This window comes from Pseudochaenichthys georgianus, chromosome 1 (genome assembly GCF_902827115.2).
Source record: "Pseudochaenichthys georgianus chromosome 1, fPseGeo1.2, whole genome shotgun sequence".
Taxonomy (NCBI): Eukaryota; Metazoa; Chordata; class Actinopteri; order Perciformes; family Channichthyidae; genus Pseudochaenichthys; species Pseudochaenichthys georgianus.
The window spans coordinates 48,457,232-48,472,558 of record NC_047503.1 but is presented as its reverse complement, the minus strand read 5'-3'; the positions used below and the strand labels follow the sequence as shown (position 1 = coordinate 48,472,558).

At 44.1% G+C, this 15,327-nt stretch overlaps 2 protein-coding genes across 4 annotated transcripts in view; one reads left to right on the top strand and one right to left on the bottom strand.

Moving 5' to 3' along the window:
- Positions 1 to 15,327, top strand: part of LOC117453336 (voltage-dependent T-type calcium channel subunit alpha-1I-like) — a 294,731-nt gene that overhangs the window by 42,315 nt on the left and 237,089 nt on the right. The window contains 1 exon segment of the mRNA XM_071204189.1: positions 9,398 to 9,495. Within this exon segment, the coding sequence (XP_071060290.1) occupies positions 9,398 to 9,495 (98 nt within the window).
- Positions 12,503 to 14,255, bottom strand: LOC139434844 (uncharacterized). Of its 3 annotated transcripts, none has more exons than XR_011644155.1 (2): positions 13,957 to 14,255; positions 12,503 to 12,687 (listed from the first exon to the last, which is right to left on the bottom strand). XR_011644155.1 is itself a non-coding variant. In XM_071204892.1 (2 exons), exons 1-2 carry the CDS (start codon positions 13,855 to 13,857, stop codon positions 12,503 to 12,505), a joined length of 1,083 nt encoding a protein of 360 aa, XP_071060993.1. In that variant the 5' UTR covers positions 13,858 to 13,947. The 3 variants fall into 3 exon arrangements, 1 of the variants encoding a protein (XP_071060993.1); XR_011644156.1 differs by lacking the exon at positions 13,957 to 14,255 and adding an exon at positions 12,847 to 12,948; XM_071204892.1 differs by lacking the exon at positions 13,957 to 14,255 and adding an exon at positions 12,960 to 13,947.

The window sequence follows — 15,327 nt, the reverse complement described above, 5'->3', positions numbered from 1 at the left end:
TTGAGCATTACTGGGGTGCAGTACTGTTACATATCTGTTTAAATACTAGATCCATACACTCCAAGTCCCTGAGTCCACAAACTGTAGTGTCTTTTCTGAGCACAGCGTATTGTTCTATTTGGGGTTCTAATAAAGCAATCAAGCGTCTATTTCTGAAAGCTTACTCTGTCGTGGCTTCCTTCCTTGTTCATCTACCAAGCCACTAGACGCCTTAAACAGACATGTTTTAACTCGTTTTCTCCCTTTATATTTGTGTTACTTACAGTTTGAAGATGTGCTTGGCTTCCGATGGTTTGCATGGTATTAAGTGATGTGTTTGCTCAAACATAAAATAACACACTTTTACATGTGCAACGAAGAAAAGAGGCCTTTACAATATTCAAAACAAATAAGCAAAACTCAAATAAAACAAACTTTCTTCTTGATAAGGCTTATATAACTTAATAACTTAAAGGGTATTTGAAGGGTTAAAAACTGTCTTTCTAGCTGGTTGCCCATCACTTTCACTTTAGAGGAGGCACCGTGGGAATTGTAGTCTTTTATAGTGTGTTGACTACAGACGTCACAATTAGGTGGCCTTTCTTATGAAATCTAAATACTGGCTCTAACTCCGTCGTTGTGCTTCGAGTTGAAAATAGTTCGAATTTTCGGAGGGCTTGAGACGTTACTGTAGGAAACAGAGAAGAAGCTTAGCTTTGGGCCGTGTCTTTCAGATGGAAACTAACCGAACAAAGACAGTCCCCTATTTTCTTCAATTAAACATGACCTTTTTGTCCTCACCCATTCACTGTGGAGTTATCAGAGAAAAACAAAGTCTGTTTTATTTTGTGCGGCCGCTCTGAGCGCTTCGAGTTGAAAATATCTCATATTTTCAGAAAGTGTGTTGACATCACTACAACATCAAGGAGTACTTTGTTTTTGGCTTTGTCTGTCAGACAAAAAAGATCATATCTAAGACGTAGCCCTCGTACACTTCAATTCATTACTGTTTTTCGTTATCCATTAACCGTGGAGGCATTTTTTAAGACTTCAAGTAACACAAGATGAGTTATGAATGCAGAAAGGCTAATTGTGGAGGTGAAGTATTCTTGGAAACCTGGTCCAGTCCTTTGACCGATCCTCACCTGCTATCATATTAACCTGGTTCATTGTTTGGTATACCTTTTGAATTCCTACATAATCATAAAAACATAGATGCTTCTGTTCTTTTCCGTTCAAATGTGTGCATAAGTTGATATTATATAATTGACTTACTGATACTTACTTTACGTTATATTATTGCATCATAGTATAGGCCTCGGTTCCCACCAGGCAGATATTAATAGCTGCTGTCTTCGTCTTTAAGAGTCTTAATCTTTGCGTTTTTTCGATGGACATGTTTTTACAGAAGGCAGATCTGTTCATGGCTAAACCTCACTGTGACATGCAGGGCAGGTGAAGCCCTCCCTCTCTTTGTTCGGTGTGAATGCTGAGAAGCACCAATCGCTGGCTTTTACTTTCATCATTTATCATTTCATTTCATTTACTGCTTCAAATCAATCATTTCTACCAGTGGGACTTCTCAACACAGTCCAGTTCTCAGGGTCTCCTCAGTCTAACGTAACCCTTTACTATCCTGCTGTAGATTGCTCCCATCCTAATGAACATGTAACGCAGATACAGTCTGATATATGACATGTTGCGTCAGTGCAGAACAAGTGGAGAGACGGACAGATGATGTGACCGAAACATCTTCAGCAGACAGATGGCTTTCATCTCTGACAAGATATTCACATGTCTACACGCACACACACACACACATGCACGCACAGCGACATGTGTTTGAGTGTCTGTCCCCTGCTGGAGGTGTAACAGTAGCTTATTAGGGCTTTGACGCCACACAACACTCTGCAGGATTGTGAGAATTGAAAATATACACACAGAGAGAACACACACACACACACACACACACACACACACACACACACACACACACACACACACACACACACACACACACACACACACAGGACACAACTAATAGGGAAGGAATTAAGAAGATGTAAAAGAAGAAAAATAGAGGAATAGATGGAATTAAAGCAATAAAGGAGGAGATTTAAGAGTGGGTTTGTGAGGTGGAAAATAAAGCGGAGGACATTTAAGGGAAAAGGTAGAGAGGGAAACAAGTGCGTCAGAACTGCTGTAAATGAGTGTGTGTCGTCTCTGTGTGTGTGTGGGGGGGGGGGGGGGGGGGCTTTTATCTTCTCTGACTGGCAAACCACTTCTGGGAAAGAATATCTGCTGCTTCCATTCATCTCCTTTTAATAATTAATGCCATCTTCTCCACACGGAGTTCTGCCTGAGCATTTAGCGCTCTCTGGTCATTTACATGTTCCCTTGCAGGCCACCGTACAGCTGGGTTTGCCTAAAGCTGCATGTATGTGTCACAGATAGGATTTATGACTGCAATATTTACCAACTTAAGTAATTAGCAACTGTATTACAGTGTGTCAGCTGTGCATCTATGCCACTGTGCCAACAACAATAGGGCCTTTTATTTTGGGTTTTCTCTACTATTTTCCAGATGTTCGGAACTCAATATCTCGGGAAGGCCGAGAGGGAATTTCTTTAAATGTATCACCAACGTTAACATGGAATCAAGGATGAGGTGATTCAAATTTGTTAGACAAAAGTCAATATCACACTGAGTTATCATGCTTCGGGTGACGATTTCTCACAAATGGACAGACAAACTGTAACTTGACTGGTTTGTAGTGACATAAAACCGAGACGAGCTAATTGTAGTTAGCCATGCTAGCCTTGTCACTTTATTGATGATGAGTCAGAAATATCTAATCACTTATTGGATGGATTGCTTTATGGTATATGTTCATGTTCTTTAGGGAAAACAGCTCATGTTTCAATTAAAGCAGTGACAAACAGTTGTTTGTGTTTCTGATTGATATTTAAAATACAGCTATTGGATGGATTGCCTTTCAATTTGGTGCGGATACAATATGTTTCTCAATAACTCACATGTTCAATTAGTACCTTTGTTCGGTCAATCTTTGAGTTTGTGCAACACTGTCCTTCAAGGGGACCTATCATGCAAAATGCACTTGTGTACGTCTTTTAAACGTGTCCCCGGTGTGTCAGGGAACTCATCAAGTGTCAGAAAACACAACCCTCTCTCTTTTCCTCCATACCCAAATCTCTAAGAACAGGGCTGCAACGGATCTGATACAGACTGATCCAGATTTGAAAATAGTCTGACGACAGAGACGAGGAGCTCCGCCTATATGGGCAACTCTCCACCTATCAGGGGAATGAGAGGTTGCTGTGGCATGGTAACAGCATGGTAACAGCATGGTAACAGCATGGTAACAGCATGGTTACTGCATGGTAACAGCATGGTAACAGCATGGTAACAGCATGGTAACAGCATGGTAACAGCATGGTAACAGCATGGTTACTGCATGGTAACAGCATGGTAACAGCATGGTAACAGCATGGTTACTGCATGGTAACAGCATGGTAACAGCATGGTAACTGCATGGTAACAGCATGGTAACAGCATGGTAACAGCATGGTAAGATGACGCTCGTAACTCGGCCCCCTCCTTTGCAGGGGGGCGTGGTCAGCTGCAGCGCATGCAAAGACAGGGTGGAGGAGAGGAAAATAGAGTGAAATGAGGCATGGCTAAAATATATGATCTGCTTGGTATTTTGAAAAAGAAAACATATAAATATACCTTATATAGGTATGGCCCTACAATATATTATTCAAATATAGCATGATAGGTCCACTTGAATGAATAAACACCAGCAAAACTGAAACCCATCAACCTCTGCTGCACGTTGTCTTACTTCAAATTAACAAATGCTAGCATGCTAACACATTGCTTTGGCAATACTGTGTTTTTGAAATGGTAATGCCAATAAAGATATTTTGAATTTTAATTGAAATGTAATGATGTAGCCAAATACACACTAAAAGAGACAGTAACCAGAGCCAATCATGGCACATGCTTCTGTCACATGACATGCACCACATAAACTATGGTTAAACAATTCCAATGAAATACCCAATATAATGAGTTTCTGATTTCTCTCATTAATCTTTTGGTTGTTTCACTACACACATTGTTTATAGCTGACTCTGACGATGGAGGGTTTGACATTGACTGATGTGAATGTGAAGATCGCTGCACCATGACCAACATATTAATCACTCGATGTAACTTTGATTGAAATTTAGATGGAAAATTATAATTGATCCATCATCAACACTTGTTTATAGCAAATGCATTTATTCAGGTTGCACATTATATATATATTATTACAATAAGCAGTCATGTCTTCATCTTAGTCTCCTTCTATTCTTTATAAACACAGGCATTACATCACATGACATGATACTTGTTAGACGCTTTTATCCAAAGCGACTTACATACTCAATACTGTGGAAAATCCCCACAGGAGCACTTTGGGGTGAAGTGTCTCAGGGACACAACGACATGCTGACTGCAGTGGGGTTTGAACCTGTGCCCCCCACACCATGTTGTCCGTTCTCCTGTGGGTACTGTCCAAAGTGTTGATGCATTACATGATGATATAAGTAATGTAAATCGCTTTGAGCACTTGAAAAAGCGCTAAAGAAATGCAAAGAATTGTTATTATTATAATTATTATTATTATTATTATTATGATGAGGTGGAAAGAGCACATAAGAAGAGACGCACATAGAACGTTGCTTAAAACCTGTTTTCTTTTAACCGAGGATTGCATTTAACATTCTCTTTAAATGTGTCCATTTTCAATTCAGATACTTATTCCTGCAGTTAACTTGCACTATGTTATGTCTTTTTTCTTTGTCTTTCTTATGTTGTATTCATGCATTATTGGAGCGGCCTTCAGATTTTCATATCCAACAACTACGCTGTGTCTTCTGTGCATTCAACAAAAAAGCCTTTAAAACTTGAGAGTACTAATGGGGACACATCATCTTTGTCCCATTTCTAACTTTCAGGTGAAACTCTTGGGTGTCCTTCAATCAATCAATCAATCAATCAATCAATCAATCAATCAATCAATCAATCAATCAATCAATGTTTATTTATATAGCCCAATATCACAAATGTTACATTTGTCTCAGTGGTCTTCACAGTGTGTTCAGAATATCAGTATGACAATACGACACCCTCTGTCCTCAGACCCTCTGTCCTTAGACCCTCTGACCTTAGACCCTCTGTCCTTAGACCCTCTGTCCTCAGACCCTCTGTTCTTAGACCCTCTGTCCTCAGACCCTCTGTCCTCAGACCCTCTCTCCTTAGACCCTCTGTCCTTAGACCCTCTGTCCTCAGACCCTCTGTCCTTAGACCCTCTGTCCTCAGACCCTCTCTCCTTAGACCCTCTGTCCTTAGACCCTCTGTCCTTAGACCCTCACATCGTACAAGGAAACACTTCCGGAGAAACCCCACAGTTTAAAGGGAACATGGGAGAAACCTCAGGGAGAGCAGCAGAGGAGGGATCCCTCTCCCAGGACGGACAGACGTGCAATAGATGCCGTGTGTAAATTGAAAAGATAATACATTTGCAACATAGGTAGTCCAGATGTTTGGAAATGCATGTGTGTATAATAGGAAGATGAATCCACGAGGATATCCATCCAGGACCGATGATCCAGGACCACAGCCACGACTCGCGATCCAGCGCTCGCGATCCAGGACACAGGACCGCAGGATCATCCATGACTCCGGATCCCGGAGTATATAGACACCAAAAAGAAAGACATGTGGGGAAGCTGGATTAATCGGAACATGAGAGGACACAGGTACAGACAGAGAGAAGGAAGAAGTAAGATGTCCCCGACTAGGGGCTGAATCTAATCAGCCCTAACTATAAGCTTTATCAAAAAGGAAGGTCTTAAGCGCACTCTTAAAAACGGATAGGGTGTCTTCAGGATTCTTAAGTGTAAAGTAACTGATAAGAGAAAACATAACTTGACTTTCAATGAGTAAAACTTCCAAAAATGTCCTTTTCTGTTTGAGTATGAGCCATCGTAAAATAACCTGTGTACAGATCAACAACATTACAAAACATATACTGTGGTGATTTACAACTGAAGTTAAGGGCTTTCTAAATGGACGTTTCCCTCAGATGTGCCCATGAGTCCAGTACAGCGTTTCAAAGCCTTAGATTATCTCCAACATTCAAAGCTCTCCGTAAAAACCTGGAGAAGAACTCCTCTAATGTTCCCTTGTGATGGTTCCTGGGAGAATATTCACCAACTTGTGCTTTTTAGGATCAAGTAAACGGTGGAGACGGAGCAGCAACCTCTCTGTGGAACACAAGTTTGAATAGAGAGCAGTCCTAACTCAAACACACACGCACACACACACACACACACAGACACACACACACACACACACACACACACACACACACACAACAATAGTGAGTTGGGGATGTAAGTGTGAGGAAGACAGAAAGTGTGTGTGTGTGTGTGTGTGTGTGTGTGTGTGTGTGTGTGTGTGTGTGTGTGTGTGTGTGTGTGTGTGTGTGTGTGTGTGTGTGTGTGTGTGTGTGTGTGTGTGTGTGTGTGTGTGTGTGTGTGTGTGTGTGTGTGTGTGTGTGTGTGTGTGTGTGTGTGTGTGTGTGTGTGTGTGTGTAGCCTATGCACTCTGATTTGACACTTTGCTTTGTGAGAGCCTGGAGTCTGCCCCGAGCACTTTATCTAGTGTGTGTGTGTGTGTGTGTGTGTGTGTGTGTGTGTGTGTGTGTGTGTGTGTGTGTGTGTGTGTGTGTGTGTGTGTGTGTGTGTGTGTGTGTGTGTGTGTGTGTATAATAGACTCTCCTAACAGCTGTGTGTGTGTGTGTGTGTGTGTGTGTGTGTGTGTGTGTGTGTGTGTGTGTGTGTGTGTGTGTGTGTGTGTGTGTGTGTGTGTGTGTGTGTGTGTGTGTGTGTGTGTGTGTGTGTGTGTGTGTGTGTTAGGGCTGCACGATTTTGCGATTTTTCTGACAAATATTGCGATTCGAATTGCGATATTTGTTTTTAAGCGACCCAACGGAAGTTTATTGTAAAATGCGGCCATAACTCCGGCTAGGAAGGTCGTATCAACGTGCTCCCGTCTCTAGCACCCCGCAGCCCGAGCTACGAGTGAAAGAACTAAACTTACATGAAACTTCCGTTGGGTTGCTTTAAAGTCGAGCTCCAGTTTCAGACTCACCCTGTAATAGAAACACGTGATGGAGTGTCACTGACCTGACTCAGACGGTTCACCTAACCATCTAGGAGAGCTCCATTGGAAGCCATTTGGAAAGGGCAGGCACTTTCAAAAGCACTTGGCAGGTGATTGGATCAATCTGTCCATCACCTTCTATCATGGGCCGCTTCTGTAGTTCCAGTGAGCTCCCTGAGATGTAATCCACTGGAATGATGTATTTCTCCTCCTCAAGTAATTGGCCCTGTTTTCAGGTGCGTGTAAACCTGTTAAAAGTCATATTAGCAACGTTAGAAGCTCAGTTTCAAAGGCCTATATGTGTCGACAAAAGACCAACATGCATAGACACGGCATTCCTTTGAAAGGGGCCATATTCTGCTCCTTCTCAGGTTTCATATTGGACCGTTTGTGGTTCTTTGTTGACATGTCTCCGTGCTTTAAAGTTTAGAAGTTTCTTTAGTTTTCTCATGGTGTTTTCTGATGGATTTAAACAGCTGATGGTAATCAACCAGACTGCAGATTGATTTGACTGCACCGAGTCCCTTGGTCAGAGCGTTCTCCGTAGCAACGAAAAATAGCAGACCTCTAGAATGTCCAAATTGACCAATCAGAATCGAGTATTCTTAGCTGTTGGCAGTGGCTTTGTATCTCCTCTCCTGGCAGATCTTCAACCTAACGTAGCTACTCCACGTCTCCTCGCCCTGAAACCTTTCTAACTGAAACTCCTCGTGGAACAGCAGGAAATTGGAGGATGTTCTATGTTACCGTCTATTTCACTCTTATTTTGCTGTCGAAAACGTCTTCTGAAGACTCCTCTCCAGATGCGTAGGGCGAAATGTCGATGGGGAATAATTGTCTGGGGATTTAAACGGAATCACCTGGTAGGCAGGCTCTCCAGCCTCTTACTGAAATGAGCTTGTTATTAAGCAGAGCTGGAGTACAATAACATCTCAAACTTGCTTCATGTCTTCATAACTTTCTCTCGTCTCCTCAGGCATCTGCATATTACTCTCTGTCTCGGCGTCGCTTTAATTATCTCCGACACTTGATGAAACCCTCCATCTCCCCCTCTCACTCTCGCTTTATTGCCATTGCACTTAATCATCCCGTTGGTTTCTGATCTACGCTTCCTCGTCTCAGGCTTTCTCCGTCTCCTGTCACCCCCCCTCTTTTTTCCTCGTCTCTCTTTTTTTTACCATCCTCGGAGCAAAGTTCCCCCGTTGAGGATTTGTCAGACAATGGGTCGAATAGCAGAAATAATGACTCCCTGCTTCCCACCTCTGCCTGCTCGACACCAGCTGGGTTTACTTCACGCTTGTGTTTTCCCTCCACCTCCAATCCCTGCTGCCTCTGCCTTCATCTCGCAGGGTCAGACACTTTCATGCTTTTGCTGCATGTGCTAAAAGGTAGATTTACGGCATGCAGGAGGTTTAGTCTACCTACCTGTACTTTGACATCTTCATACAACTAAGAACACCTTGTTGTTAAAGCCAATGCATCATGGGTAACCTGCACCTACACTTCTAAAGGTCTTCTGAAAACGAATCCATGTTTTTGTCGCACAGCGTTTGATTCAGTTTCTTTGAGTGTCCTGCTTTCCTCGGCACACAAAGAACAGCTCATTAATTCATAATAGGCACAGCAGGACGCCGGCTGCTCAGCGGTGTGTGTATGCGTGTGTGTGTGTGTGTGTGTGTGTGTGTGTGTGTGTGTGTGTGTGTGTGTGTGTGTGTGTGTGTGTGTGTGTGTGTGTGTGTGTGTGTGTGTGTGTGTGTGTGTGTGTGTGTGTGTGTGTGTGTGTGTGTGTGTGTGTGTGTGTGTGTGTGTGTGTGTGTGATGTCGCTCCTCTGTGATGATCCCATGGGTTCTTTTTGTTTGCATTGGTCTTGCTTCTCATTCCATTCGATACGCCTCAGGGTGCTTTTATGAACAGGTCTTTACTTCATTTTAAACAAACACAAGTCCAATTATTATGGTTTGTTTGGGCTGCCGTGCATCTGTATATTAAACCCCGGTGAAGGAAAAACGACTAAAACGAGACATGAAAGACTGAAAAGAGACTTGAGACTTGAAAAGGTCTGAAGGACGGTAGGGTCACAGATGCATGATATCATGTATTCACATCCCATCGCTCACATTGAAAGTCTCAGTATATCTTTTGTAACCAGTTGTTCTGCATGCTTTGTGCATTTCCAGGATGATCGAGTACTCGTTGGACCTGCAGAACCTGAACTTCACCGCCATCAGGACAGTGAGGGTGCTGCGGCCTCTCAAAGCCATCAACAGGGTGCCAAGTAAGTCACAAGGATTTCCAGTCACAAAATGAAATTAAATGTTGGTAACACTTCACATTAAGGTACATATATTCACCATCAACTAGTTGTTAACTAACATGCATGTTGCTCGCCTGTCCTCTGTTGTACTGACAATAAATGCTGCCATATTAGGTGCGTATTGAGCAGAGCATATTAAGACCACAACTCATGTACAACAACTTCCTTACTTACAATAAATAAGCACTAATTAGAGGGTTATTGGGGAAAGACTTAATGGCCTAGTACTTGTAGAATACGGTGATGCTGAATAAGGCATTACGTGTTTTATAATGACTAATAAAGAGCCAATATACTGCTAACATGCATGTTAATTAACAACTAGTTGATGTTGAATACGTGTACCTTAATATAAAGTGGTACCAAAACATTTGTATAGTATAACACTACCCTTAGTGGCGAGAGTAAACGTTGGTTCCACATCATGGAGAGATTGTGCTGCTCAGAGAAGAACCAGATGATTATTACGGATGAATATCATACATCTGAGAACTGGGAGATGAGAGGATGGTCATTCACGTCCGTTGCTCTCATTCAGCACCGTGGACCGCTGCCCTCATTCGGCACCGTGGACCGTTGCTCTCATTCGGCACCGTGGACCGTTGCTCTCATTCGGCACCGTGTACCGCTGCTCTCATTCGGCACCGTGGACCGTTGCTCTCATTCGGCACCGTGGACCGTTGCTCTCATTCGGCACCGTGGACCGTTGCTCTCATTCAGCACCGTGGACCGCTGCTCTCATTCAGCACCGTGAACCGTTGCTCTCATTCAGCACCGTGGACCGTTGCCCTCATTCAGCACCGTGGACCGTTGCCCTCATTCAGCACCGTGGACCGTTGCTCTCATTCAGCACCGTGGACCGTTGCTCTCATTCAGCACCGTGGACCGCTGCCCTCAGAGTCTGTAGCTCAGTGTCCGCGGAGCTGAGTCATTGTGAGCCAGACATACCTGGACTGTGAACACGTTCAGATTAGAGTCAGTGCGACATTTCAATGGTCCGATCAAGTCTGAAATGCTCCTTGCGTGACAGCCGCTCCATGTGAAACATCAACAGACAAACATCAACACACAACACATGGAAAACAATCAACAACAACATTAACGTAACAGCAGGATCAGTGAGAGCTGCTCAAAGAGCTGTCAGCGTGCATCTGATCTGGATTCAGCTCTGTGTTTACGGAGAGGACGGACTGGAGCACGAAGGATGCTTCAGGCTGACTTTAGTGAATCTCCATCAGAGGGTAGCAGTTCAGATTGTCCGTTCAGAGCATGCTTTGGGTCCCAGAGGATGCTACTGGACAGCCTCTGTGGTCATTATGGTGTAATGAGTCATGACGTCTCTGACAGGGTGGACCAGCCTAGATAACAGGATATACTTATTGCCTGTCTGCAGAGTGAGGGACCTGGCTTTGAGATGAATGCTGTAGAGCCACTGTAGCATGCTACTTAGCAAAGCTTGTTTTGTGTTGCTTTTGTAAAAACGTATATTTTTCAGAGTGTATTGCCAAGGAGGTTTACTCAGACAAGGACTGTGCATAATGGTGCCTGCATGGAGGAGCTGTGCGGTTTTAAAAGACGTATGATAGTGCAGAAATGTGCCATATATTTTATTTTTGATTATAGATCTGCGCTGAATGGCTCAATGCAGATGTCATTGTCAGAAAGACTTTGAAATTGCTTTGGTTGGTAATGGTGCGTATATCAAACAAAAGTACGAAGAATTAGGAAGGGGAATTTAGAACAAAGATATTATAAAAACTATTTCAAACAAGCACTTAAGGGGGAATGTTTATTCAAAAGGTTTAATTAGGGTTAGGTTCGCGCAAAGTAAAATATGTTCAGTTTAGCGGGATTCAAAGCGGAAGAGCTGTGCACGTTCGAGAGGTACGCAGACATGTTATGTTTAACAGACACATCTGCATTGAATGGCTCCAAAGCAGCCTCTGTGTTATTGTCAGACAGAGTTTGGTGACTTAGCTTTGACTTAAGCAATCATACACGAGAGGCGTACGGACCTCGGTCCTGCCGCAGTACTGTCGTACCAATAATGACGTTCAAGAACGGCCTCAAGTGTATGATTGCGATTCTATAACACAAACTATCATTGTAATCAACAATATCGTAAAATAATTTCATAATGTGGGCTAATTTGCTCCCAAACCTACGCTTTCTGCTTGAGTTAATCTCCGTCAGAAAGTAGTTCCTAGAAAGTAGTTCCTATGGTAACGATAGCCGATCAAGCGAACACTCCTGCTACCCCACTTACAGTTATTGATATAATTATAGTAAATAATATATTATTAACCAATTTATTGAAAACTATTTATTGAAAACAATTCTTGAATTAGGCTATTTAAATATCTGAGTAATCACTGTGTGGGATTAGCGGAACAAATCAAATCAGGCTGTCCACGGTGCTAAAACATGTTGGGTTCAGAATGAAGGTGGATGTTCATGCTGCCATTCAAAGTGCAATTCTTGAAACAGCTCTCCATGAACTCCATGCCAGACTTGTTTGCAGGTGGTGCTGTGGTGTTCACGGGAAGGACTACTTTACAGGAAGAGCTTTCCTCCAGTGGCCGTTTCATGGCGTGTCCCGGACCGGCGAAAAGCGCGTTGAGTCTTAATAAGAGTCTTAATATCATCAGTTAGGGTAGACTTTCACAAATAGAGTCTTACTATCATCAGTTAGGGGAGACTTTCACAATAAGAGTCTTACTATCATCAGTTAGGGGAGACTTTCACAATAAGAGTCTGAGGGGAGACTTTCACAATAAGAGTCTTACTATCATCAGTTAGGGGAGACTTTCACAATAATAGTCTGAGGGGAGTGTTACGTTCCCTTGTAGAGCTAGGGGTACCAAGGGAAGTAGCGACACACCAGACAGCCGGACGAGGGAAAAAGGAGAGGAAACGGAATGCCGAAGGAGTTTAAGTGAGGTTTTAATGCGTCAATAAGTAAGGCGGCTCACCAGCCAAAGTACAACACAAACGTACAACAAACAACAAAACTATGCTGGGTCTCACACAGAGACAGGCTGCACACATGCAGCCAGACGAGAAGGAGAGAAAGAAGGCCCTCACTGCCGTCCTCCTCCGGTCCTATATGGAAGTCCTGATTGTTAATTCGGATCACCTGGGGGGAGGCTGCACCTGGGGACAATCAGAGGGAGAGAGAGGAAAACACACACACACGACCACACACACACTACGGCACGTAACACTTCCCCCCATAAAACACACCTTATACTGCTCACCAGCAGCCAACACCGGAGCAACACATGGAACACACACAACACACACACCACTCACTGAACACAGATCCACATCGCTCTGAGCTAGGTCCACACCAACCGCTTCAGAGACGGAAACACCCACACCCACAGCACTGTCACAGACGGATGCAGAACTCAACTGCACCTCACCACTCTGTCGCATCGCAACCGGGTGCCGGTCTTTTGGCTTATCCAGAGCAGCTGCCACCTGCTCCTTCCGAGCTACACACTCTGCCTCTAGATGACCAGGATCAAGACAAAAGAAACACACTCTCTTTTTCTTGGGTCCTGGAAGAGAGACAGAATGAGCCTGTGTGGCACGCCTGTTACGAGTTTTCCGGAAACCAACACGATGAGGAGAATCGCTCTGAGCCAAAACACCACTGTGTGATAGCTCAAGCCCTTCCTCATCCGCCATAGTGGTGGCCTGCTTTCGCTTCCAAGCTGCACAGTCTGCTATCATGTGACCTGGGTCAAGACAAAAATAACACGCTCTGTCTATCCTGGGACCTAACAATGGAACACTGGCACAGGGAACATCATTATCAGGAGCTCTCCGATAAGTGTCCCGCTGAGGAGGGTCCTGCTGAAACAAAACGCTCCTGTGTATCAGCGCACTCTCATCTGCCAGAGTGGCAGCCTGCTGAAGGGTAGTCACTCTCTGCTCATTCAGGTAGACTACCGTACGCTCCGGTACACCGTTTTTGAACTCCTCCAACAGCATCAGCTCACATACTGAAGCGATGTCATCCGCTGTACATGCTCTACACCACCTGTCAAAGAGGACTTTCTTCTCCCTCGCGAAGTCCACGTATGTTTGGCCAGAAGCTTTCTTCATGCCGCGGAAACGCTGCCTGTAGGCCTCAGGCACCAGCTCGTATGCCCTGAGAATAGCACCTTTCACCTTGTCATACTCCAAACTATCCTCAACAGAAGAAGAGCAAGCCTCCTGAGCCTTGCCGACTAGCTTGCACTGTACAAGTATGGCCCACACGTCTTCTGGCCAGCGCAGGGCAGCAGCAATGCGCTCAAATGCACCAAAGAACATCTCCACTTCCGACTCAAGAAAGACAGGGACCAGCTGAATGTTGCTACTGACATCAAAAGCAGCAGCAGAACCTGAAGGTGTAACGGCAGAATCACCCACCACAGCTGCTTGGAGCTCTAGCTTACGCATCCGGACAGCAGTGTCTGCCTCCAACTTCCTGATCTCCAGCTCCTGCTTCCTGCTCTCCAGCTCCCTCCTGAGCTGAAACTCTCGCTCACGCTCACGCTCCTCCCTCTCACACTGGAGACGAGCCATACGCACTTTTACCCTGGCATCTAATTTAGACCCCATAGCAACGGCTACTTACAAATATTATTATTTATTTACAAACTTCCCCAGATCCTGCCTACCAAACTTTACCTACCTATCTTCTGGAGCGTGCCGGGCTCGAGGCGACTTTAAAGGCAACCATCAGCGGCCGAAACCCTGATTCGCCTGCCCCCAACAGGGAATGAATCCCCACCCAGGATTACCCCGAAAAATAAAAAAGGCAAAATAAAAAATGAGTGCCTGAAGGAAGGACTGATTCAGTCCAGCTAGACACTCCCCTGTCTAAACTGAGGAAGCTGTTCAACAGTAAATCATTTCACAGCCAATTCTACACCTATATACACTACTGCTCACCACCACACACAATATCAACACTAACCAACAGCCAAATACTCACTCTTTGTCTCAAAGATTGGACGAGCCCCCATGTTACGTTCCCTTGTAGAGCTAGGGGTACCAAGGGAAGTAGCGACACACCAGACAGCCGGACGAGAGAAAAAGGAGAGGAAACGGAATGCCGAAGGAGTTTAAGTGGGGGGAGGCTGCACCTGGGGACAATCAGAGGGAGAGAGAGGAAAACACACGACCACACACACACTACAGCACGTAACAGGGAGACTTTCACAATAAGAGTCTTACTATCATCAGTTAGGGGAGACTTTCACAATAAGAGTCTGAGGGGAGACTTTCACAATAAGAGTCTTACTATCATCAGTTAAGGGAGACTTTCACAATAAGAGTCTGAGGGGAGACTTTCACAATAAGAGTCTTACTATCATCAGTTAAGGGAGACTTTCACAATAAGAGTCTGAGGGGAGACTTTCACAATAAGAGTCTTACTATCATCAGTTAGGGGAGACTTTCACAATAAGAGTCTGAGGGGAGACTTTCACAATAAGAGTCTGATGGGAGACTTTCACAATTAGAGTCTTACTATGATCAGTTAGGGGAGACTTTCACAATAAGAGTCTGAGGTGAGACGTTCACAATAAGAGTCTTAATATGTTCAGTTAAGGGTAGACTTTCACAATTAGAGTCTTAATATGTTCAGTTAAGGGTAGACTTTCACAATTAGAGTCTTAATATGTTCAGTTAAGGGTAGACTTTCACAATTAGAGTCTTAATATGTTCAGTTAAGGGTAGACTTTCACAATTAGAGTCTTACTATGATCAGTTACGGCCCGTCTACACTGCAGCGTG

Coding starts and splice junctions, on each gene's coding strand:
- LOC139434844 (XM_071204892.1), bottom strand. CDS start 13,857: ATGTTCTTTGGTGCATTTGAGCGCATTGCTGCTGCCCTGCGCTGGCCA. Junction 12,688..12,959: donor GGTTGCGATGCGACAGAGTG/GTGAGGTGCAGT, acceptor GATTGTCCCCAG/GTGCAGCCTCCCCCCAGGTG.